The following is a 25776-nucleotide window of genomic DNA, read 5'->3' on the forward strand; positions in this document are numbered from 1 at the left end:
TGGAGCCCCCGGCCCAGGCGAGGGGGGGGGGGGGGGGGGAGCTTGTAGATAACGGAAACAACACGGAGTAAATTCAAAAGACAGCAAAACCTCTGATATTGAATAAAGCACACATCCATCAACTTTCAATAGTGCACCACTGAGTCACACTGATTCCACTGATGTTAACCTCCCAAGACTTTCCATAACCCTTTGGAGCCAGCGGAGTGAAACAAATAGTTGTGAGGAAGATCTAGGAGCCGTTTGATGTCGCTTCCAGCTGCGTCATGGAGCCTTTTATCAGGCCTCAAGCAGGTGTAATAAAGCGGGCCGTTGAGTGTGACCATGCCCAATTCCTCAAATGGACTTCATCAATATGCACCTACTGCAGCGCACTCTATTTTAGGTTATGGCATCTGTAAGGCTGAGCACATAGGTTTAAATGCGTTCCAATGGCTGGGCTGCTCATCAGGAGTTAGCGTGGTGATGGAGAATAAGATCTTTATGATCACGGATAGATTACAATCAGGGCTCAAATCTAGTTACAGTGTATAACAAAAAGATGTTAGTAACGCATGAGGTAGTGTGTAAGATTTATTTGACTTTAAGGCATTTCTGGCAAGTCATGGTTCAACAAAAAACTAATCCATTAAGTTGGAATATGTAATACAAGCAAAATTTATTTTTAGTACAAAAATTCAGTATATCAGCAAAAATGTTGGTGGAATTGTAAGAGAATAATCTACAATAGGGGTGGGTAAAAATATCGATTCATCAGTGAATTACTAAAAAATTCTCCCAAAATCCGGATCGAGTCAGCATATCTTCCTAATTGATTCACACTCATGCCAGTGGCGGACATTTTAGCACGTGATTCGTGTTGTATATGGATGGAAGCTGCGTTTGACCAAACAACAACATGGCGATAAAAGCAAGCAACGCCTTCTACGCCTTCAACTTTTAAATCTGGTGCCTGTAAACTGCCGCCAAGCTCTGTCCGCGCACAGACGATAACAGAGTCTGTGGCCAAGGACCTTTTTACCAAACCGTGTCACGGAAAACTAGTGGTTAAGAAAAGAGTGCAGACACTCAAACCACGATATGCAATACAGACATGAAAACACACGTCAGAAGTTGCCACAGAGCTGAATATAGCGGTTATGGAGTTGTTGGAGTTCAATCATTCCTGTGACACAATCTCTGTCTCTGTCTCGACTGAAGGCCTGACTCCCAGCAGCCTTGATGATTACCGTTTATCGCATATGTTGTTTACACCCTAATGCAATCATCTGATCAAAAGGAGTGTGGTAAAATGACCAGAATGATGAAACCAATATATTGGTTTAAGTAAGCATTAGCCTAGCAATTAATATCCCGTCAGTACAAACGATCACTTGGGAATCACAATTGTCCATCATCAGGGTTCTTGCGGGCTACCTGGTGCCTGCTCGTGGGTATTTGCTCGAAGTGAAACAGTAACTGCAGCAGTTTTTTAATTCCATGTAGTATACATGATCCAAAACTCTGGATTGCCAATCACATTGCAGTAACTCAACCTGCTTCAATCTTTTCAAAACTGAAGCCAATTAAGACTTACTCCCACTCATCAATGGCTTGAGAGCGCTTAAGTGGTTTGGCAAAGCGATCACAAGCATCAACGATAACATTACAGCACAGCACTTGTCATAAAACGACCTCATTGATGACTTTGCATCCTGAAAATGCAGACGTGTTATTCTGTAAAAGGCACAGGTGCGTGTTTACTTTAGATTTGTTCATTTATTTAATTTGGCTGTAAATTATTTACACTTAATATGCATTTATTTAATTCAGGTTGAATGTAGTTTATTTTATTAGCACTGTTAATTATTGGAATGTGGTATGGTCATTTTGTACCTATGACACATTTAAAAACAATTAAATAAAAGCATGTACAAGAAACTTGAGGCTGCTTTAAACATTTTTAAACGTTCTACTTCTGTGTGATGACAGATGTTCAGCCAGAGTGGAATTGGAGCAAATGCAACATTCACTAAGAAGAATGATAAGAACAAGAAGTATGCCTTTATTGTCAACCATTTACTAGTTCAGGATTACTCATGCAATGTGAAGAAACAACATATTGAGCTTTTAAGCCAAAGATCGTGTAGCGAATGAGGGTCTGTCGTGGTAGACATCAGACGATCAAAGTACAACAGTACATTGTTACTTACCTAAATAGTACATTAAGGCAGCTCACACAGGCTCGGCCTTGGCTGCTGTCTTTGGAGACAACGTGTTTTGCCTCAACATATAAATAATGCAGCACCGGTGGTTTAGAATTGCTCGTGATTTATGAACAGAACCCATAATTCAAAAGCAGTGCAGCAGCTGTGGTCATTATGGGCCTCGAGAGGACAACCACCATTCCACATCCACTGTAACTAACTGGTGCCTTCAGGTGATTACAACACCGGCAAAGTTGAGTGATTTTCAGCCCGTTTTCTACTAAGGCTGAAACAATTATCCTAATTATTTGCCACTTTACGCATATGATTGTTGACTTTTTTTCAGGTTATTAAACAGAATTTCTGGGTTTGGGGGAACAAGCTGAGCCACGCTTGACGTGTACTTGCGCTTAAATATTTAATTGTAGTATCTGACAGAGTAAAATGAGTCACTGAGGGTCTCTGACCAATTAGTCTAGAATAAAAGGAAGTTTAGCCGTATATATAAATAAATGAATGAAAGTGACAATAAAAACAGATGTAAAAAATATAATTCAAATATTAAATAAAAAACAACAAATATAAATGATTATAAAAGTGAAAACAATAAATAAATAAATAAAAAGTAAAAAAAATTCAAATGAGATTCAAATTTTTTTAAATAAAAATAAATGTAGAAATAAGTACAAAAATAAATATATAAATATAATTAAATGTCCATCAATAAATAAAAATGCTCAAATTTATTTTATTTTTTTCATGCTGCAGACGCTGTCAGTATGAAATGCGTCATGAAATGTTAGTCAAATGAGGGGGGCGGTCCTGAGAGTGTCTTGGGTTGAACTATTCACCTATTGGTTGATCAACATTTCAGTCGGATTCTACCCGTTCCACAGAAAAGGAAAATTTACATACACGAAAGAAACAATGGCCAGGAACTTGTGTGACGTTGTCGAGCAACAGTTTGTCGCAAGTTGTGGTGACAGAGCCTTTTTATATATTGATATTTAAATCCATTTATATATTTATTTTTGTATTTATTTCCACATTTATTATTAGATTTATCTAATTTTTTTGAGTCTAATTTGTTTTAATTAATTAATTGATATGTATATTCTTTTTCTTGTTTTTATTTCAATTTCAATTAATTTTATTTTATTTTATTTTTAATTTTTTTTAATATCCATTTTTATTTTCACTTTTACTTATTTATTTATTTATTATCTTGGAATTTTTGGTCTTCCATAAAAAATAGTAGAACAAACAACAAAAAATACATTATTTTATACCTGCTGTTATGCATATTATCTTATTCAAATCAAATACCAAATTGACTCATTTAATTCTAATATTCAGCATCATGTTTATCAAGATTGTGGTGTTTGATTGTTGTGCTTGTGATGTGATGTGCCCTCTGACTTGGCTTCAATCAATTCAGCATCACAAAATCACATAAACATAATTAGGTTTCGGCATTGAACCGCAAGGCATTATTCAGCAGTGACATAAGTGACTTGGATACGTCAACCCAGACGTATTACGTACATTGGCATTCCCCCAGCACACGGTAATCTCACACAGTCAATTGGAATGCCAAGATGGTGCATAATGGACGGAACAGATGACACATCCATTGTCAGGTGTGACAGCGGCAACGCCACATGAAAGGATTTTCCTCTCAAATTCTGCAACAGCAGCACATTTCAGCCTCTAGTGTATTGATTACAAATTATGTTTCAACTTATGAGTACACTTCATTTAATCAAGGTCACTTAAGCAGTATATAATATCCCATGTTAGCAGTAGTGACGCTAAAATGTATTTTCCTAGGGTTGCTCAGACTATTAAACAAGATGATTTTATTGCACATTGAAATGATCGCGCATTAATTGATAGAGGTGTTGTTAAAACATATAGCATGTGATGTTGTCACACTCATGAGCTCCATTTTTGTGGATATTGATCACACATTTGCTATCATTAATTGAAGAAACATTATGTAACATAAAGGCTGATTCTTTCTATGACAGTAATTAGATTGATGTTAGTGTACAACTGTACATATTAGCAATTGCCAATGACTAAATGCACTTTTATCATGGCTAATTCAAAGCTATGAAAAGAAAAAAAAAATCTTTCCTGCCAATTCACGGTGAGAAATTCAAAGAAAATGGCATTACCTTGTTTTGGTAGATGAAGAACAGCATGATGGACAGGATCTCCAGGAAGAAGATGAGCAGAAGAAGGATGAAAAACTGCAGACACACAAAGAGAAGCGTGAGGAAAAGTGTGTCACTTTATGGCCGTCGAGGGGAAAGCGGTTGCAGGCATCCGTGTTTGAAGAGTGACCAAAGTTTACATTTATGAGAAAGAATTGCAGTGTGATCGAGTCTTAGCAAGGCTAAATCGTGTAAAATAGTCCGGCCTTAAAATTCTAATGTTTTACTTTTTCTCCTATGACCATGTTGAAAGAGCGTCATCTCATTCTCCACCAGTCGCCGCCTATAGCGTTCATTCGTTTTACAGCAAAGATGAGTTGCTTGATGGGGGGATACATCTTCTTCCTACTGGCGCGTGTGACTGCTTGAAACATTTCTGAGCTCATCCATCAACCACTTACTCAAGATGGGCTTCTGAGCTACGCCGTGAGGGGTTAAACATTTCCGAAAGGATGAAAAGTTCTAGACGGTCACAGAAAGATGTGATTATCAGATTATGGATGTGAAGGATGGGTTGCTCTTTCTCATGAGGCATTTGTCGGAGCAGAAAACTTTATTTATTTAAGTCTACTGCCAGCAGACAGATAAGGTTGTGGATAATATTTGATTATAATACACAAGATTGGCCCAGTTTGTACCAAAGGCATTTGGGGCTTAAAAAATTCAAAACAATGAAATCTCAAGACTATCAAGGCATTCCGGAGCGAAATCTGCTGTCCGCTGTCGAAAAGCTTGGCCTCAGCCGTGGGTCATTGGTCCTCCGACAGGATAATGACCCAAAACACACGGCTAAAAAAGAACAACACAGAATGGCTAAGGACAAAACATTGGACTCGTCTGAAGTGGCCTTTTATATGATAATGATCCGTATCCCATTAGGAGGAAGGAGCTGAAACTTGCAGTCTGGAAAAGCCACACTTCAAACCTGAGACAGATGGAGCAGTTTCGATTAGATATTGGCAGATGGACAGAAGGACAGCTAGATAGCTGGATAGCTAGATAGCTAGATAGCGAGATAGCTAGATAGCTGAATAGGTAGATAGATAGACTATATTACTGGATAGCCGATACACATCCGTGCAAGCCGTTGAAGCCATCTTACTTCTCACATCTCGCGAGCAGACTACTGTATAAATTGTGGCGGCCGTGGCTCAGGGTGTAGAGACGGTCGTTCAGTAACCAGAAGGTCGATTGTTCGATCCCCCGCTCTCCCCAAGTCATGTGTCGTTGTGTCCTTGGGCAAGACACTTCACACACATTGCCTCCAGTGCTACTCACACTGGTGTAGGGAAGGTGCGAATGTGAAGGTGGTCGGAGGGGCTGTAGGCGCACACTGGCAGCCTTGCTTCCATCAGCCTGCCCCAGGGTCGCTGTGGCGACTTGAGTAGCTTACCGTCACTAGTATGTGAATGTGTAAGTGCATGAATAATGTATCCATTCTATTGTAAAGCGTCTTTGAGTGTCTAGAAAAGGGCTATATAAATCCGATGCATTAAACTGTACGTTTAAGTACAGATTAGACATATACAGTTTGTAGGCTCTTAGTATAAGGCCAGGGGGAGGGGCGGTGGTGTGATTGTCGGGCTGGTCACTATTTTTTAACAAGTGGACGGTATGTGCTGCTTTGAAGACCCCCATTTTCTTTTATCGCTCAGCTGCTTAGACCACAATATTAGATTTGGCAGAGGCATCTTTTGTTGAATTACAGGTATACCTCTTTAATTAAAACAATCTACAGATTTCCTCCTGTAAACATCATTAAGCATATAATTTATATATGTATTTAAGGCAAGTTGTAAAATGTCTGAGGTCCTCTTGTTAAATGTTTAACAAATTTAATACATCATAAATCATGCTGTTTCTACTAAGCACTGGCTCAATTGTTCTCCAATTTCGATACTGTAAATCTATAGGATCGTATGCCGAGAAACGTTTCTTGGGAGTTAAGTAATATGGCGGCCTCGCGGCTTCGAAAGGCTTGGCCTATTGGCTATCCAGTAATATATACAGATCAGAGAGATAGATGATTAGGGTGACCATATTCCCATTTCCCCAAAAAAGTGGACACTTGCCCCGGCCTTGAAATTGTGGTACCAGTCGCAGTTACGCAGTATACTTCACCTAGCCTGGCAAGCCACACCCACTTTCTTAAAAAAAAAAACTTCTTCCCGCAACAACGACGTCATTCACTACTGACTCTCTTCAGCTAGTAACCATGTTGGATTTTTACTCCATCTCTGCAAAAAATAAATAAATAAAAGACTTCAAACGAGTCGCTTTTATGATGTCACGTCCGCCCTTCGCTCATTGGTTCAGTCCACTGTCTGTTAGCTCAGGTTTGCCCCGCATCAGAAATGCGACTGATAGGGCGGTTGACCAGACTCACTCTCCGGCAAAGGCTGTACTTCATCCCTTATTAGTCACGCAATGTCAACCGGACATTTTCATGAATTTATAAAACGTCCGGATGATCGAACAGGACGTAAGAAAGCAAGGTAAGCCTCCGTAGCGTTCCTAAAGAAACAACATACGATTGGGAGAGTCACCGCCCACGCCGTGCTCTCGTCATTCACCAGACGCATTCAAGAGTTTTGATCGTCCCTTTAGGAACGCTACGGAGGCTTACTTTACTTCATTTATACGTTTTTCACATTGCTCGGCAGAGAGCCAGCCGCCATTCTACGTCACTACGCACTGAATATGTTGCGGCGTAAACAACATGGCGGCGTAAGTCCCCAAAAATGTATACAAAATGTATTAAACTCAAAATGATTTTTGAAAAATGAATCTTATAGATACGTTAGTAACAACCAAATAAATCATATGGCGCAAACTTGTCATTACAGTCAGGGTTCATTTTAAACATTTGGACAAACTTAAATATGGACACACTATTCAAGACAGTGATCTGCCATTTACATCTGATGTTATCATTGAGTGAATGAACATTTAGATTTCCTGGCAGTGCACTTTATCACTGTGTGACAATGCAAAGTGAGTCTTCTTTCTGCTCTTTCTTTTTTCAGATGTTTAAGACAAGCAGAAGACAAGCTTTGAATGAGGAAAATGTCTAAAAAGTGTTCCTCTTTTTCTATCGTTGTCACACAGAAATGAAAAATCTCAACATACTACAATGGATCCTGAACCATTTTTGGCAAGGCTAATAATAGTGGAGAAATACAAAGACTTAATTTTCTAACAATGGAAGCCATACTGTACTGTATCAAATTGAGTAGCTTGGTGTAAAAGGGGTTGTTGTGTGCAAATGCCAAATATGTCAGTGGCAACAACCCTGATGGATGAGAAACTGACTTTGCGACACACTGATTGCAGTCCACATTGTGCACAATTGCAAGGTCCTTATGAATAAAATATGGAGTTTTTTTAAGGCTTTATTTACCATTTTCCTAAATTTACGTAGTTGGCAAGAGAAAAAAAATCCAATTTCTGGACTGTCGGGTGTTTATTTAAAAATAAGAATATGCTCCCCTGTGAGTTGAACTTTAAGGCTTTAGCATAAATGCAATCTTGCAAAATAGCTGCTTGGATCAAATGTTATTGATCCCTACAGAGGAGATGTATTTGATCAACTCTAACTTACATGCGGACAAACTATTGTTTTGCTTTTCTGTCGGAACACTGTCCACAAAATCTTTGCCCCGCACATCTTTTAATAAGTGCCTTAGATAAAAGCAACAATTACGCAGAAAGAAATCATTTTGCCGTGTCTGTCTCTATTCACCCTTAAGAAAAACAAACATCTCCCTCCCCAGTGGTAGCGTGAATATTTCACCCATTAATTTGGTCTTTATCAGAAACGTAACTCATCTTCTTTCGACCACAGGCCCTTGCCTCAGTAAGTGGGATCATTTAATAGCAGACTAAATGCATCCTGCTGTTATTGCTGTATATATCACAAGATAGCTACTGAATTACTGGTTGTGCCTCAAGGAATTGTAAAGTGCCGGTTACTTTTATTAAACTGGATTGGATTGCTGAAATTAACTGAAAATTACCTAAATCCATTTTAGATCTCTGGAGAAAGGGCAATATAATAAAAGGAAAAACAGTGTGCCAATTTAGCAAACTGCAGGGGAATTTCATTGAATAGTTCTTTCCATTTACGAATCCTAATAATTGTCAAAAGAGAAATGCAACTTTCCACTCAGTACTCAGTCGGATAAAACTGCATAGATTACAAGCTTGTTGACCAGCTACTGTTAACTCTTTTCATATTGTCCTGCCTTATAGACATAAAAACAGATCGGTAATCCAATCAATACAAACAATTACAGTTAAGAGGAGCACATTAAATACTAATTTGGTGGACATTGTTTTTTCTTTTTGCTGTTGGAGTCACAATAGAAACAGGCAATCTTGTCTTGTGACATCTTAAGATGGTAACAGATGAAAGTCTAACATACTGCTTATAGATTTGACGATTAAATCTTGCGGTGGGACTTTTTCTTTAAGATGGAATGCATACTACGCTGTGAGTGAAGCTAGATAACACTGTCAACAGCAACGAGTGTGCCACGAAACGGAATAGTTTTGTTTTTATCTGACACAAACTCAAAATAGTGATTGTATTGTCAGCTTCAGTCATCAACGTGACGGGACACCTGCATGATGTCACCCCCTCAGGCAGGAAGTGAAGTTGAACACACCCACAATGTCCATTACTATGTTCAAGCTGTTAATACCAGGCCCATGCCTAATAATGATTCTGATCTTTAGTGTCAGATGTGTTGGAGGACAAAAACATCTAAAACCTGCAGGAGTCCGGCCCTCGAGGACAAGGATAGGGAAAGCCTGGTTAAAGATGAATTGTGACCAAATTTGGTCACAGATACGCATGCCATTTTTAAGTTGCTTTCATATTGACAGTTTGAACTTTACATTACAGATATGAAATTGAATACCTGGTGGATCACAATACCCCACAGGGAAATAAGCACACCGACCACCTACAGCATTATGAAGATCTGCAGTCGAATGAGATCTACCAGAACTGCATCAAAATTCTGCCTTTGCAAAAATAACAGCCCTCAGTTTTGAGTGACGCTGTCGGAAAGGTATTCATTTAAAAATATGTGCATAATTGTGATTATAGTTTGCAGTGGTGTCTGTCAACTGCATTGCATCATGGTGAGAGCCGTACAACTAAATGGTAAATCGGTATTAGTCAGTCAGAATGATACAGAACCATCCATAGTAATAAAGAAATTGTTAATTAAATGCTTTTTGGATGATTACAACTGATCATTTTTATCTTCATATTGAATTGGTATTGGATCTCATTAGCAGCAGATAAAGAATGGCGAGATGGATAAATATTGGCACATATACTTTGATGAAAGTAGATGATGTGTATCTATCTTCATGTAAAACATAAAATGCATGGAATAATATGTTGAAAACATTTCCTTAGTAGCTTTTGTATGACTCAATAATATAGTTAGGTCATGTTTTTGTAACAATGACATCACACACAAAAAATGGGCAATGGATTTCAATAAAATTGAGTGTGCTGCTTTAGTGTGAACCCAAGGACAAAACTTTTCAACAAAACATGTCACTAACAACCAGGAAATAATAATAGAAACTACAGAAAAGTCTGATTGATTCTTTAAAATTGGGAGGAAAAAACAGACTGCTGGTTGAAAAGGGAAAAGATAGCACTCTAATCAGACTATTCCAGAATTTTTGCATTTTGTCTTTATCAATGAAATGAGTCTGGACATAACCACTACTTGAAAAGGACCTTACACCGTTGACCGTTTCCTATTAAGTTGACCCAGTGACCTTTACCAGATAAAGAAGAATTTGAATTTAATACTGATATTAATGATCAATTGTTGTAGCCACTGAGCTGCACAACTAAAAAGATGCTTTGCTAACCCGTATAGCCGTGATGTCCACACTACGAAACGGGGGTCTTTCCAGGCCTGCCATCCATTGTTTGCCGCCTGCACATATACTAAAAATAACCTTTTGACATCAGTGTTGGGCAAAATGGTGTTTAAACTAACGGTGTTGGACTTACATATTTGTACCAGATATAATATGATCTGATTGGCCGCAAGATTGCGTCTGGACGGATCCCATGCACCTTCCGATGACGTCACATTACGACCGCTCAAATTGATCAACATAAAAAAAAAAAAATCTGTTTATCTCAATTATTTGTCTCCATACAAAATACAGTTACCTTTCTGATCATGTTGTTAATATTTCTGAATGAAAAGGAGGTTACGCAGGGTGCTAAGTCAGTTCTGCTTATGGCCTGACTGTTCCTGCTGACTGTCGCTGCTACCAGATATGATCGAGTTGCAGGATTTAATGCATATAAAGTGAATATTGTCCATGTTTTCTCTCCGACTAACCATTAAGCACAATCAGGTTCCCAAAGCCATGAAGCCTTCCCGCTTCGAACCAGTAGCGTTATGTCATCAGCAGGCGGCAATCTTGATCATGATTGGCAGTCATGGCAGCCAATTGGAGTCAGTTGAAGTGCAATAAATACTGAAATTTATGTGGAATTACCTTGTCATTCAACTCATTTCAAATGCCCTTTGAAAACTGCTTTAAAAAAAAATCCCTGATCCATCCATCAATATTTGGTATAAAGCTATTTTAGTATTTTGCCTGGTAATGATTTAATTTCATTATGAAGTAACTCAATAAAATAAAAAATAAAAAAGTAATTCCATTACTAACTTACATTTTTAAGTAATGTATGTATGTTAGGGGATGGGATGGGGTTTCTATTTATTGTACTATGGATGTTTTAATTGTTCAGCAACTTGAGTTGAAAGGTGCTATATAAATAAAATGTGATTGATTGATTGATTGATTGAAGGTCTTATTTGTGAACATATCACATGAATGGTCCTCAAGTATGGTCAGCTTACTACAGATAGCTCTTTTGTTTCTAAATGTGGAAATGGGATTCAGCTGCTGCTCAATTGAGGGGTGAATCTAATCCAGTGGGATATTGGGCCGGTCGTGGGCCACTTAAAAATAATAATAATAATTAGAAGAAATTTTTTATATATATATATATATATATATATATATATATATATATATATGCCTTATCATCTTTAGCTGTAGCAGTTTTTCAAATTACGATATGATCTTATTTTCAGTCGACAGCAAGCACAAAAAACGGGGTGGATTTTGCTGCTTAACTCAAATTGCACAAACCCAATATAAAAGTATGGTGATTAGAGGGCGAGCAAAATTTCAGATTTGACTTCCCCTTTAATGAATTAAAGTTAGCTAAAGATAAAGTGGCATTTGCATACTTTTAGTTTTCTGTATGCGGCCCTTAAAGGGGGGAAAAAATTAACACTCCTGCTATAGAGCAACAATGCTAATGTTGAAAGCTTTAAATTCTTTACGACCGCTAAAGCCAACAACCATTGGTCGCATTGACACTGGGTGATCCTAATTAACTATCTCCATGTTAATTACCCTGATATGGTAAGGGAGAAGGGAAGAGTCTTTTTCGAGAAGTGCTCTGTCACTCATTAAAGCCAACTTATAACTTGCTTGCCCTCATTATATTGACAGCACAGAAATTGGTCTGACCACTGGTGGCGCAAATGTCATGGATCAAGCTCTAACTTAATCCCTCAGAGTTTATAATTGCTTATTCTTGCTGTGACTTTGTGTGTGTGTGTGCGTGCGTGCATGCAAGTGTGTGTAATAATCAATCCTTCCCCGCTTGCCCCACAGAAGAACTATATAAGTGTTTGTTTGTTCTCCTTTGCACAATGTGTTTTACTTCTCCACACATTCACTACTGTAGATGTCACTCATATTATTTGTACAAGTGTATGAAAAGAAAAAAGAAAACTCAAGGTGAAGCAGATGTCTATACTACAGAAAACATGATATAACTTCAATAAACGCTGACATAGATTTTTTTTTTAATGGAACTGGAAGCGTAATCACTTTTCACCTGAAAGATTATTCATCATTTGCTATTAAACAAACACGACTCTTCAGTCATGTTGAGAAGTTCTAGTACAAACTGGATATGCTTTATGTATTCTCCAAACACTTCACTGGAGTACTTTGATACCAAAATAACAAAACACATTTTGGTTTTCCAAAAATTGGACACAACGAAGAACAATAACGCCTTAACAAATGCCAAATATTCTTATTTCACTGAGTCTTTTGAATGTGCACACTTAAAATGTCCTGTAAAAATTCCACCATATAGTAACAGAATAAAATAATTTAGAAAAAGACTTGCCATGTTTGGTGAATGCTTCAAGACAAACAATTTGTCATTTCTGTTATTGTGGGGTTTTGTGTAGCTTGAGCTTGACTTTTTGCCTCATCATTTACTAATTTTGCATGAGAACACATTTGTCACTGACCTATTCACTAGTTTGGCAATTAGAGGGTTTTTTTCATCAAAAATGCATGCGTCAAAGCAATTTGAATCATTTTAAAAAACATTTGCGGCGCCTGGAAGTTGCCGGGAGGCCCGGTATCAATATTTTGTGTTTCCGCATGGACACTTATTGCTGACGGACTCCGACCGGCATTCACCACAACTAAGATGCTTCTTAGGGTTTGTTTGTGGTCTCTTTAGACTGAAAGGGGAGAAAATTAGCATCGCTACATGTGGTATGCTTGTAACAAAACAATCTGCGTAAAAATCGCTACATAAATAAAATGTATTGTCGCCAGACACACATAAGATGGCGGCCCTACGTGCGTCAGCACCAGGAAAGCGGTATCTCCTATGTTAAACATAGAGCAAGACTCCTCCTGCCCCCCCCCCCCCCCACTCCTCCAAGTAGCGTGCAGGCAAAGCCATCCAGCATTTGCCACAAGGACTATTATACAACGGTTTTACGCCACCCAATGTGCAACAACCAAGCTAAATTGGCCCAGTTGGCCAGTTAGCACAGACGCAAGGGAGTTAGCAAACACGGACGCTGGCGGAAATGAACTCACTTTGTGACGTGATGGATTTGATTGGGATGGAACCAAAGAAAAACATCAGAGTGACGGCGCGGGATCCTGGAGCATGAAGTAAGTTATTTGAAAAATCATTCTGTGCACGTGTGCGGTACCGTTAGTATGCTGCATCAATGGCGGCCATTGTAGGCTTCGACAACTCAAAAGATGTGTTTTGGTTTTACAAAGCAGTAACGTCCTATTTAAACTCCGCCTCTTGCCCAAAATCAGTTGTGAAAGGCTGTACAAGCTCAAATATGATCATAAACACAATAGGAGTATTTCTATATTAAATGATTATATCATTTTACTTAAATTAGTTATTATACTATCAGTAGAAGTGCATCTTCCTTTCTTGACGGTTCATGTTATTGCTCTCTCTCTTGGCTCTCTGGCACTATCGACTGTGCAGGTCAGGAACATTGTCTTTTTCATACTTGTGAATATATGTAAAGCAAGATGGTAAAAATTTTTTAAAATAGAAATCCTATTCTGGTTGAATGATACATCGGACACTTTCAAAATAGGATGTTTACATTTATCTAAGAAAAGGTCATTTTTCTGATGAGTGTGCTGTCACCCAGAAAGCAGCCACTTGAGACTAAACATGACATCTTTTGAAACATGTCACTGAATCCTCGTCGTTGTGCAAAGCGTATCAATGTGTCAAATGTGCAGCAGGCGCCACGATGACAAATAACTCACAGCAAGCAGAAGCGGACGGCTTTCTTTGACGGCCCCCACGCAGCCGAGGCAGCCGATCACCATGATGATGGTCCCCAGCGCGATCAGCAGGTTGGCTGCCGACAAAGAGGGAAGGGATGCTGACAGGGTGGCAAAGTTGCCCTGGGTCACTGAGAGCCACACGCCCACCCCCAGTATGCCACATCCTCCCAGCTGCAAAAGGAACACAAGAGACAGGACATTGTCAGCACAGCAAGAAACAGAAAGACTCACAGGGGGTAGCTTGATAAGAGTTAACAGTGGCAGGTTAACAAGGTCCATCCTTTGTGATGGCCTACATCCAAAAGGAAATGAAAAGTCAAAACAGCCGTTCTTTAAAGCTGACACCAAAAACAAATTGTCATAATACATCGTTTAAAGCGGGGTACACATATACCGGGAACATTTCAGCACTCCCCCAGGATACTTTGTGAAATAGTCAGGGCTGAAAGCCGTAAATGTTAAATCTGTTAAAAAGCTACGATTGGAAATCTTTACCAATACTGAATTCGTTGGAGCCGCGGACTGATTGAGATGTGAAGCTGAACGATTCAGAAGCGATCTGAAGCTCGCACAAAGTCAATCTTGGTACTAAGACAGACATCTGAAGTGCATCAGACAACATAAAAGCAGTAGGCGCCACAGGTGGGGCACTCGAGTCACGGATTTTCAGTCTTTGAACTTGCTTGGCAAAAACTTTACTTGCCTTTGACAAGAACTCCATTCTGTGTACAATGAAAATATATTTTTGTTAATATATTGCAGTGTTCCTCAACCATGATCCTCGGGCGGGGACCACAATCCTGCCTGTTTTCCGTGTCCCTGGCTCATCAGTGAGCTCTGGAGAAGCCTGATAACGATCCTCATCTGCGTTGGTGAAGGGAGACATGGAAAACAGGCTGGATAGTGTTCCCCAAGGACCAGGGTTGAGAAACACTGATATAGTGTTCCTGTTTTTCAAAGAAATGTTGTTGTTTATTGTGTGTCGTGCGAATAATAAACCTAGCAACCCTGTTGGCTACACTCTTAAAGCATAACTCATTTCTCCCCATATTGAAGCTTTCAACAAACATAAAATGTCAAAGTAATGACCAGGACATATAGACAGCATTAGTAGACACCCATTTATACAGTTTATCAGCAAAATAAAAACAGTTGATTTAGTGTTGAGTATCCTTTAATGATTTACGCTTGACGAATCCGCAAGGTCAGCGAAATGTCATCAATTCAGCAACTACGCCCCTCTACGCGGCGTCCGCATTGCCTATATTTTCCACACCGCGCACCTATGAGAATCAGCGAAGTGCGCATCTCGGCGGCGCCTTACGGGTAGGCAGGCTAGTGGCTGGCTACCAAACTTTCATTGAAAACTATAGTGAGCTCTGATTTGGACCATTTCAACTGCCGGAAAATTTATGTTTTTTATTTAATCTATTTTAAACGTGCATAGTATGTCGTTCACCGACTGCCCTCTGTTGGGACACTGCAGTTAAGCTTAGTTAAGTGCTTACTGTAATATTTGGATGAATGTGTGCAGCACTTTACCGGGAGTCGGACGTCAGGAAGGGACAGGATCTTCAATGAGGGGGTCAAGCAGGTTTTAAATGAATTAGATATAAAGTATTTTCAAGAGGGATCATGTTCGGAAACATGCTAAGCCTAAATGGGCACAGGCGTGCACAGGCAGGCCCCTAGTGGTGCTCACACCCTTGGCCCTCTCGCAAAAAAAGTGTCCTTTTTTTTTTTAAATAAACAGTTTACTGAGGACAGGTCAATATTGACACAATCTTTTAGAAAAGATGCACGATTAAAGGCGTGGGGCGCGCGATATGAACCGCGTGCGCACATACACCCGCCCTAGCTGTCTCTCTCTCTTTGTCACATGAACGTTATTAGCCACGGTCGCGGACGCTGTGCTCCACCCCAGCCAGGTAACTGTTATGAATCCAGTGAAATTGTATAGTTTGTTTGCCCTCTATTCCAATCATTTTGTTGTGAAGTAGCATATCTCAAACAGCACAAACAACTGAGCGTAAATTAGCCAAATGGCCACCTAATTAGCTAGTTTAACGCTATAGGCTAAAGCAATAATGATAACGTGATGACCAGCACAAATACAAATATACATGTACAAATATAATGACAGTGAAAGGAAGCTCTCTGTGGTCCGTGCATTGAAAAGCATTGGATTTAAGATCATTGTAATTTGATTTAAGGGGATTATTTGGATTTCAAAATATGCCGAACTGTCATTTTTGTCTGGTTTGTATTATGCTAGTAGTCACAGGCAAGTCGTCGGTGGTCGAAGCATTTGCCTTGAGTTGCATTGTGGATATATCAGAAATGCCCGGATGTTTGAAATGATCAATTGCCTGTGAAAAGTAGGGGGGAACCCTTTTGCCTTCTTGTAATGATAACAGTCAGTCTTGTTCATTCTCATGCTCTTAATCTGTTTAGTTACTATTAGTCTATTTATTTACTAATTGTAGCATAATGCCTGAGAGAGAGTCATGTTAACTAGTTTTTTAGCACCTTTTAAAGCTCTCATTTTAATATTGATTTGTTCCTTAAGGTTAATTTTATTGAAAAATCTTAAAAGCTGTTAAGATTTAAGTTGTTTGTACTAAATCAGCAGGCATGAAGATATTATTAGCTAAATTATTAGCTATTATTTTGTAAAAACCATAACTAAGTTATTTCTTTGCTACAAGTCTTGCAGTCATGGTGCCCTAATAGGCTGTTATTAAAACTAGCGGTTGGCTGGCTCACAAAATCTGAATAGATTGATATATGTTCTCATTAAAGTAAAGATACATGTAAAGTTCAAGGTTCTTTGATACTTTCAAAGGAATTGGCCTTGTTTTATGCACGTTGTTAAGGTTTTTTTCCGGGAGTATGTAAGATCAATGTTGGGGAATTTTTTTTTTCTCCAGTCACTCATATAAATCTCAGACAGTTTTTAAAAAAATGTGTTTCCAATCCGTGAAAATAGAGCTGTCATTTGTCAAAAATTTTCACTTTTGTCTCATCTGCCCAAAAGTTCAACGTGTCTATTTTAGTGACCATAGTGGGTTTTCCTTTCTTTAATGTTAGGGTTCCAACAGTTCTGCCTATATGTCATGTTTACACAGAAAAGAACACTGTATGAAGCGATTTATTGAACATGTGTCTAAGGAGCTTCTGAAGCATGCTGTCAGGGGAAGGCAACCTTCAAATGTGAAACACTTGGAGCCGCTGTCTTGCCATGAGTGGGCCATAATTTACCGTATCCGTACATGTTGATTGGCGGCCAGACTTGAGAGTGACCCGTCTCTCGCTCGAGGTCAAATGGAGCAGGCAACAAGCGGTATCGAAAAATGACGGATGGATGGATGCACATCTGAATATTCCAATTGGAATCCAGTCAACTCAACCCTAAAGTGTAAATCTCGTTCTAAATGTTGTCTTTCTGTATTAAGTTGCTCAGACGCTCATTTACTTGATTTTACAAGCACTAATCAGCACACTGTTTAAATATTTGGAAGCAGCCCAAAGGACTGCATCCATTGGCAAACTGCAAACCCATCAGGTTGTAAATACTGCATTCAAGTGGCTCTTATTTAGATTGATTGAAATGAAGGTGATTGTAAATAGTAACAATGGATAATGTATCTTAACTGCGGAGCTGATGACCGTTCTGTTCTCGGTACCGTCAATGTTTCTGACCTAGCTACCTTAACCTCAAATGATTTAATTATCTCATATACACAGAGAGGAAATTAAATCCCTTAATAAGAGATGAAACATTGAAACAAGCTGGTTTGTCTTTTTCTGCATGTGAAGAAATAAAAAATAGGGAAATAGATGAGAACTCTGTGGGAGATGATATCGTTTTTCCTCCTTCATGGTCTGATGGACTTGCGATAGTGTCTCATCTTCCTTGCTTTGGAATGTCACCCAAGGATCAGTGCTCTTCCCATCATTGCCCTGTCATATAGGAATAATGCAATCATTGTGTAACATTTATGTACTTTTAGTAAAGCCCGCCAGTCAAAAAAGTGACGGAAACAACTCCGTCACATACAGTACAGCCTAATGGAGCACCGTCTACTAGAGAGCTATCATTGTAAATGCCTGACACATGTAAGTGTGGTTGCACATGTGACCCTGTTTGACTCAATTGAACATGTGCTGCACGTTTCCGGAATATGAGCAACAAAGCCACATTATTATACCTTCTCTGATGAGCAGATGACCTCGAAATGTTCACCATCATCTAGCCAAGACATTCCCTTTCATCCTTCACCCATCACTCGGTAGCCAATCTTCATTAGGGGACACACTCTGTCGTGTAATAAGCCTTTGTTGTGAGTCACACTAACCCCAAGACCCTTAATTTGCTATCTGCTGAAATCTTCCAGCTGCGGCGGAACGTGAGCAAAACCGGAATCATACTCCTTACTACTCCTACTATACTCCTTTAATTTTCGACTTGCCCTACTTTCAGTGAAATAATTCATTAAATAACATGTTGTATTAAAGCTAGTGCGAAAAAAATCATGGGGAAGCAGTAATCTTGTATTTAGTTATGTAAATCTTACAGCCTTTGGAGGTTTGAGCAAATGGTAATGGTGTGTGTATTTGTGTGTGTCCTGTGGATGTATCTGAACTCGTAACTGATGTGCATCATAAACAGGCAGCTCTCCTCACAATCTTTTATGCTCCTCTAAAGGCACAAATGGTGTTCCTAATAAGCACACATAGTTTAAAAAAAAAAAATGAGCCGCAGCGGACTCCCAAGAAGTGATTTGCTCTCTGAGCAGCTGAAGAGTCCGCACACTCGCCCCGATCGACTAACTGCTTTCAAATATTAAAAGCTGTACGTTTTTTCTGAAAATGCTCATTAGTCTTATATTAGTTCACATCTTCTTTTGTCTAAAATTAAAACAGAGTCAGGAAAGTGAGAGAGGCCAAAGCATGTTCTAATGTTAAAGTGAGGACATTTTAAATCACAGCAGGAAACGTAAAAATAATAATAAAAAAATAGACGCCACGATCATGTTCCCAGTTCAATTCCTTCTGTCAGACTTTTTAAAGAAAGTGTTGAAATAGCACATGTACAGCGAATATTCATTCACAAAATTCTAGCATTCATATCCAGGGTTGGGAGGGTTACTTTTAAAATGTAATCCATTACAGTTACAAGTTACCTGCTAAAAAACATAGTAATGTAATCCGAGTACCACAAAATTAAAGTAATGTAACTGGATTACTTTTGGATTACTCCAATATTGAGTATGCTCATGAAGACAAAATAAAAATAAATATCACCACAATATATATTCTATACAATGTGCCCCTGCTATATGCGGGTGATAGAGAACCGGGCAGCCTACAAATAGCAAAAATTATTGTGTAATTAAAGAGCATGTAGGCTATTGATTGATTGATTGATTGAAGGCCATATGCTGTTTTCGAACAGTCACTGAAAGCAACCACACCTCACAGTTTAATATCGATAGATAGATAGATAGATAGATAGATAGATAGATAGATAGATGTGTACAATGATTTTTTATCCCCGTCACAAGTTTAGCCGTGTATATGTTGTGTATGATGTTTAAATAGTGAATTGGTGGGAGGAAGATTTGTTTGGAAGGCGTAACTCACATTATGGTTGTGGGCTAGCGGGCTCGCTAGCAAGAAGCTACAGCGCGTAGCATGCCGCTGGACTCTTAGCTCAAACTTTCGCTCCAAGTAAGCTCCAGTGATTACCGATCGCCATTTCCTTTCCTCCTCCCGTCCGTGAAGCTTTTTCAAACTGCCCGCGTGTGAAGGACACAACTATTCAGTTTGTTCGTTCCTACCTCCCACTCGCGCAGCAACGGTCCCACTCGCGCGGGCGTGCACGCTCTCTCTCTCTCTCTCGCTCTGTCCTTCTTTCTCTCTTTCTCTGTCCTTCTCTCTCTCTCTCTTGCCCTCTTTCACACTCTCTCTCATCGTAGAAATTGTAATCCCTCAAAGTAATCCCAGTTTTTAATAAATGTACCTGTAATCTGATTACATGTTTTTCCTGTAACTGTAATGGAATAAATTCCTTTTTTTTGGTAATCTGATTACATAACGGCGGTACATGTATTCCGTTACTCCAAGCTTCTTCATATCATATCATATTATATCAAGTAACACTATGTAGTAATTTCCCTTCATCATTGTGATGTTACAGTGACTTGTAGTGAAGAGAATATTTTCTCTGCCATTGCCATGGCAACCCTAGATCTCCTACTGTAGTGGTTTTATTATATCAAAAGAAATATTACAATCATTTTCTTTACTTTTACATTCATACACACACAACTAAACACACGCACAAGAAGAGAGATGTCAGAATCAGCTTCTTGCCCCAAGCAGTATGAAAGTTGCGCGCCTTTCTTAAGAGCCCTTCCATAGTGCAGCTAGGTCCTAATGTCCATAATTTGGATTTTAATGGGTCATCTGCTGCAACTGGATAGCGATCAATGCAGGGTGTACGCTACCTCTCGCACAAAGTCGGCTGGGATGTGCTCCAGCTCCATCGTGACCCCAACGAGGACAAGCGCTACAGGAAGTGGATGGAGAGATGTCTCATTTGAGAGCTACTTCTACTTGGTAATTGGTGAACCAGACAGAATGTGTCTCACATTTAGGCAGGGGCGTGCACAGATATTTTGGGGGGCAAGTGCTCCGGGGGGAAAAGGGCACTTTTGCGCATATAGAATACCTTATTGACAAGTCAAGATGGCGGTCAATTTGGTGAACAAAATCAGTTCATTGAAAAGCATTGGACTTTGGATCGTTGTCATTTAATTTGTAAGGATTATTTTGATTTCAAAATGTGATGCGATGTGGTTGACTACTATAACAATAAGTGTGGCTTGTATGATAGTCACAGGCAAAAGCTGTTTGTTTTCACCGTATAAAGGAAGCATTTGCATTGCGTTGCATTGGGGAAGTATCAGAAATGCCCGTATGTTCAGAATTGTCAATAGAAGTTTTTCAAAGAACTAAATAAACATTACACACACATATAGCCTAATAATAATAATGAATAATACCCCACAGCTAGTTTTAATAACAGCCTATTAGGGCACCATGACTGCAAGACTTGTAGCAAAGAAATAACTTAGTTATGGTTTTTACAAAATAATAGCTAATAATTTAGCTAATAATAATGAGAACATATATCAATCTATTCAGATTTTGTGAGCCAGCCAACCGTACACAAACATTCTATTTGCAAATACAAAAAGTATCTGCATCCACCTGCACACCAAATTTGTGCAACTTCATTTTTGCCAGATGACTCAAGTGTTGACTAATACAAAATATAGCAAGGCTTCAGTTACACATCACAAATTGAAGCTAAATGGAAGTCAGCCACTCAGGGTAAAAGCAATCATGTTACTGTGTGGTGTGAGGCCGGGATGACATACTAGAATCTATTATTCAAATCTGTTCAATTAAGCGGCTTATTATGACACACAAATAACCATTTTCTCTCAAAATGCTCTTGGTAAATTGTGTCAAGTCAGTCAAAAATACGGAACATTAACCAGATTAGTGTGACGGTTGTATCATTAAAAAGATTCCAGGCATTATTCGTCACTGTTTTGACACATTGCAAATACATAAAGCGAGAAAATGAAAGCTAATCATTTGGGCTATTCATGCGGGTACCATATTTGAATGCAATTGAAGACTCTACATTGCCTTTCTTCAGTCTCTCCTTTGGTCTCTTGAGGTTTCCCTAATTTATTGGAATTTAGATGTTTCTGGGGTTGGTGAAAGACTCTGGCTGGTAACCCTGTGGGTAGTAGGTAATGTCTGGTCGGTGCTGGATTTCACTTTCCTTTCTTTTCTTTGATCCTTCCTCGGGTCTCCTGACAACCTCACGACTGTAGCTGGATTCTGAAGTATTCGGTTTCGGTGAACGGTATGGGATTTTTAATAGGTTTTAGGTGAACTAATGAGTACACACTCACGCACAAAATACAAATTAATTAAAAATAATAATAATAATTTAAAAAAAAGAGAGCAATGATGATGACATGTCAAATCGGTAAAATTACCGAATGAACAATACTGAGCTCTCCAAGAAAAAAAAGAAGAAGAAGAAGACTCTACATTGCCCATTGGTGTAAATGTGAGTGCGAGTAGTTGCCTGTATACAGCATATGTGGAAGAGTTATCATCAAGCTTATTATGGAAGAGTTGTTTTTGTTTAAATTACTTGGCGGGGGGCATTCAAGTAGGCTACTTGACAAAAATAAATAAAATAAAATAAAACATCTTCATCATGTAGATGAAATATACTATACAGGCTATGTCGCATTAGCTCACTGCTTTAATGATTAATTACACACGATTATGAAATGAATATTTGCCAATAACATCTCTCTCAAAACGGTGCCCTTGAGTTTCTTTTTTACATTTAGACCTCTCGGATGGCAGACAAACCTTATTAGACTGTGTTGTATCCTTCCTCGTACAACCTTTTGGTGATTAACCATGTTCCTAAGTAAGGTTTTCAGCGGTAGCCTTGAAAAGATATGAGGATTTATCATTCATGTTCTTACTATTACATATTATTTTGAAGATTGTGGAGGATGTGGTGAATCCTAGTTTCAAATTGGAGTCCAATAATACAATGCTTATTTAGTTCAACCCTCGCCAAGGTGATGTTCTTATTGCATTTTTTTGTAAGCACAATTATGCAAAAAGTACTCAAAGTCCCACTCAATTTTTTTTTCACTTTTGCTGGCATTAGAAGATATTTTTTACATCATTTAATTTTCCAAGGAATAATGCAAAACACGCATACCATAATCATTTGCTGCTAATGCATATGAGGATTGCTCAACCTTGCCTTGCCTTCCCTGAGTGCTATAGCATGTATTGTAGTATTTAAAGGAACACTTGATTAGGATGAACTTTGGCACTTATATAACAGGTCGTCAGTATGTAAAAATTGATGTGAGTACTAAACCCCCCCACCTCCATGAAAAATTCAGTACTGATTTAATGTGTTTTATGATTCACAAGCTGTTAAGAAAATGGATAGATAGATGGATGGATGGACGGACATCTTGTGCCACCCACTTTATGGGCGTGGCCTGCATTTTTATTTGTTTTACTATCTCAGCCTGTCAACATCATTAAAGGAGGGAGGCAATTGTTTCCTGGCTTGTTTTGTCACATTCTGTCGTCACCTAGTGTCTAAAAACAACACAAAAATATGCTAGGGATGCACGATAATGGTATTTTCAACCGATACCGATAAACCAATAATTTAGAACGTGCCAATGTCGATAACTGTTTGATAATTGTTTGCATGAATTAACTTGAATACAAATGTACTTTCGAGTTCTACTATAAGTACAAATACATTGAAACATTTGTAACGCACCCTGAAGATGAATTTTATTGATATCTCTGCTTCAAAGACAACCAGTAACTCATTTTGAGTTAGCCAAAATAAATCATGTTAAGTCATGTTTTAAAAATTCAACAAAAAACTGTGAGCGTAACATTTTGGGGAGACACATCTTGAGCCACAAACACAACCGATGGACCAAAGTGGCATGTCTATTATTATCCGCGGATTTCTTTATGATCTGGTTTATCTGTTTGACGTCAAATTGGTCGATAATTGCCGGTAATTATCGGCCACCGATATTATCGTGCATCCCTAAAATATGCATATGCACAGTCCTATTATTGTCTTTGACGGCGTATTTGGGCAACGCATAAATATATATTTTTTTAGAGGGCGGGGGCAATATTCCGAGTTTTTTCCTCACAAATTTGCCACTTTATAAACTCGCAAATTTAACACTTTATAAATTCTCAAAGTTAGGAGGTTTTTTTCTCGGAATATTGCCCCAGGCCTCGAAAAAATTATAATATATTTATACGGGGCACATTTTTTTGGGGTCATTTTACAATACATATCTTGCACTGACAGTTTGCCTTGTTTTTTCCAATTCACACACGTCCTCACCACACACACACACACACACACACACACGCACGCAGAGCTACTGGTGGCTAACTGTAGGTAACTGCAGCTCCGAAACGAGCGCACCGTACCATACTTGCTGACGCATGTATGCTAAAAACAAGCTGAGCTTCTCTTGCAGTCTTAGAGCAATCACCACTGGATGAAAAGTTGGATTTTTAACAATCCAGCATGCCCACGTGCGATGCCAGTGAGGATATGCGGGTACGAGTGGACGGACTTTGAAAAATTCAGACCACCGGAGCTTCAGCAAGGAGGCTGACCTTCAAGTCGAGTGAGGGCATTGCATCGTTTTCAAGTGCCGCGGTTCTATCCCCAGGAGGTGGCTGTCAAAGTAACTAACCCGTATAGATTGAAATTGAAATTGAAAGAAAAAGCCTTTTGGAACGCAATTATTGTGTTCATATCTTGGGGATTTATTACAGAAAGCAACAATATGGAAGCTTCTCTTGCTTTCTTATACGTTTTATTTATATATATATATATATATATATATATATACATATATATATATATATATATATATATATAATTGGACATAAATACTCGCCACCAGTACTGTGGTTCCTCTGGTGTGAATAATTGGCAGAATAAACTAGGGCTAGTGAGGCTAGCTGCTATTCTCAATAACATTTCCCATATTTTATATAAATAACGATAATAATAATTATAATAATAATATTAGGAGCCCGAATAATTCCTTGTGATTGTGGTGGAAAAATCTCATGTGTTGTTGCTTTGCTGCTTTGTGTAAAAAAAAGAAGAAGCTGATTCAGCATTTGCACCCATAACCACTTAAGTGATGCCAAAGGCCAGACAAATCAAGGCTACCACTTGCAGGCTTTGAAAGCCATTCTCATTATTTGTCTGCCACATGAAAAATAACAAGTTACAAAAAGGATTTCTGATCTAGCGCCTGAGAAAAGAAAAAGACAACGAACGAGAGTCTTTATTGGCTAAAAAAAATCATCTTGCCTACAAATCTATATCATCCTGTGGTTTTTCTTTTTTATAGCGTGGCCGAAACTAGTCAAGGTAAAGCTAGTTGGGGGGGGGGTGTCTGGGGGCTTGGGGGCGGCTGGGGTAGATGGGGGGCGGAGGGGTCGGGGGGGAGCGGGGGCTGTGGACCGGTGGGGTGCCTGGCGGGCCTGCAGTGCCCCGTCCTGCTGCGTTGGGTTGGGGGCGCGGGCCGTGTTGGGGTGGGGGGCGCTCCTGCTCCTGGGTTTGCTCTCCGGCCAGTGGCCCCGGCGGGGCCCGGTGGTCGTCCTTTGGCGCTGCCGCGGCCTGGGGGGCCCTGAGGTGTTGCGCTTGCTCTGTCCTGGCAGGGGTCGACGGCTCCCCTCTTTGATGGAGATTTTCATGCATGCCAGATCCACCACACCAGCATCTATCGAAACTCAGACACAATCTGATTCTTCCTCTGGTCATTGAATCGGTGGAGGCTGGTGTCTGTGGATCTCACTCTGCTTCGTCTGTCCTTCCTTCCTTTCCTCAGTCTCTCCTTTGGTCTCTTGAGGTCTCCCTGATTTTTTGGATTTGTTGGAATTTAGATGTTTCTGGAGTTGGTGAAGAATTCTGGTTGGTGGCCCGGTGGGTGGTGTCTAGCCGGTGCTGGATTTCACTTTCC

At 39.3% G+C, this 25776-nt stretch overlaps 1 protein-coding gene across 3 annotated transcripts in view; it reads right to left on the bottom strand.

Annotated features, from left to right (window-relative positions):
- Positions 1–25776, bottom strand: part of tspan4a (tetraspanin 4a) — a 124305-nt gene that overhangs the window by 27089 nt on the left and 71440 nt on the right. For all 3 annotated transcript variants that reach the window (XM_086070710.1, XM_086070709.1, XM_086070711.1), the window contains 2 exons: positions 14096–14287; positions 4367–4441 (listed from right to left, as the gene is read on the bottom strand). In XM_086070710.1, coding sequence (XP_085926836.1) covers positions 4367–4441; positions 14096–14287 — 267 coding nt within the window. The remainder of the gene's footprint in view (positions 1–4366; positions 4442–14095; positions 14288–25776) is intronic.

Source organism: Leptonotus elevatus, chromosome 3, assembly GCF_054856555.1.
Source record: "Leptonotus elevatus isolate MCC_2025b chromosome 3, RoL_Lele_1.0, whole genome shotgun sequence".
NCBI classification, from domain to species: domain Eukaryota; kingdom Metazoa; phylum Chordata; class Actinopteri; order Syngnathiformes; family Syngnathidae; genus Leptonotus; species Leptonotus elevatus.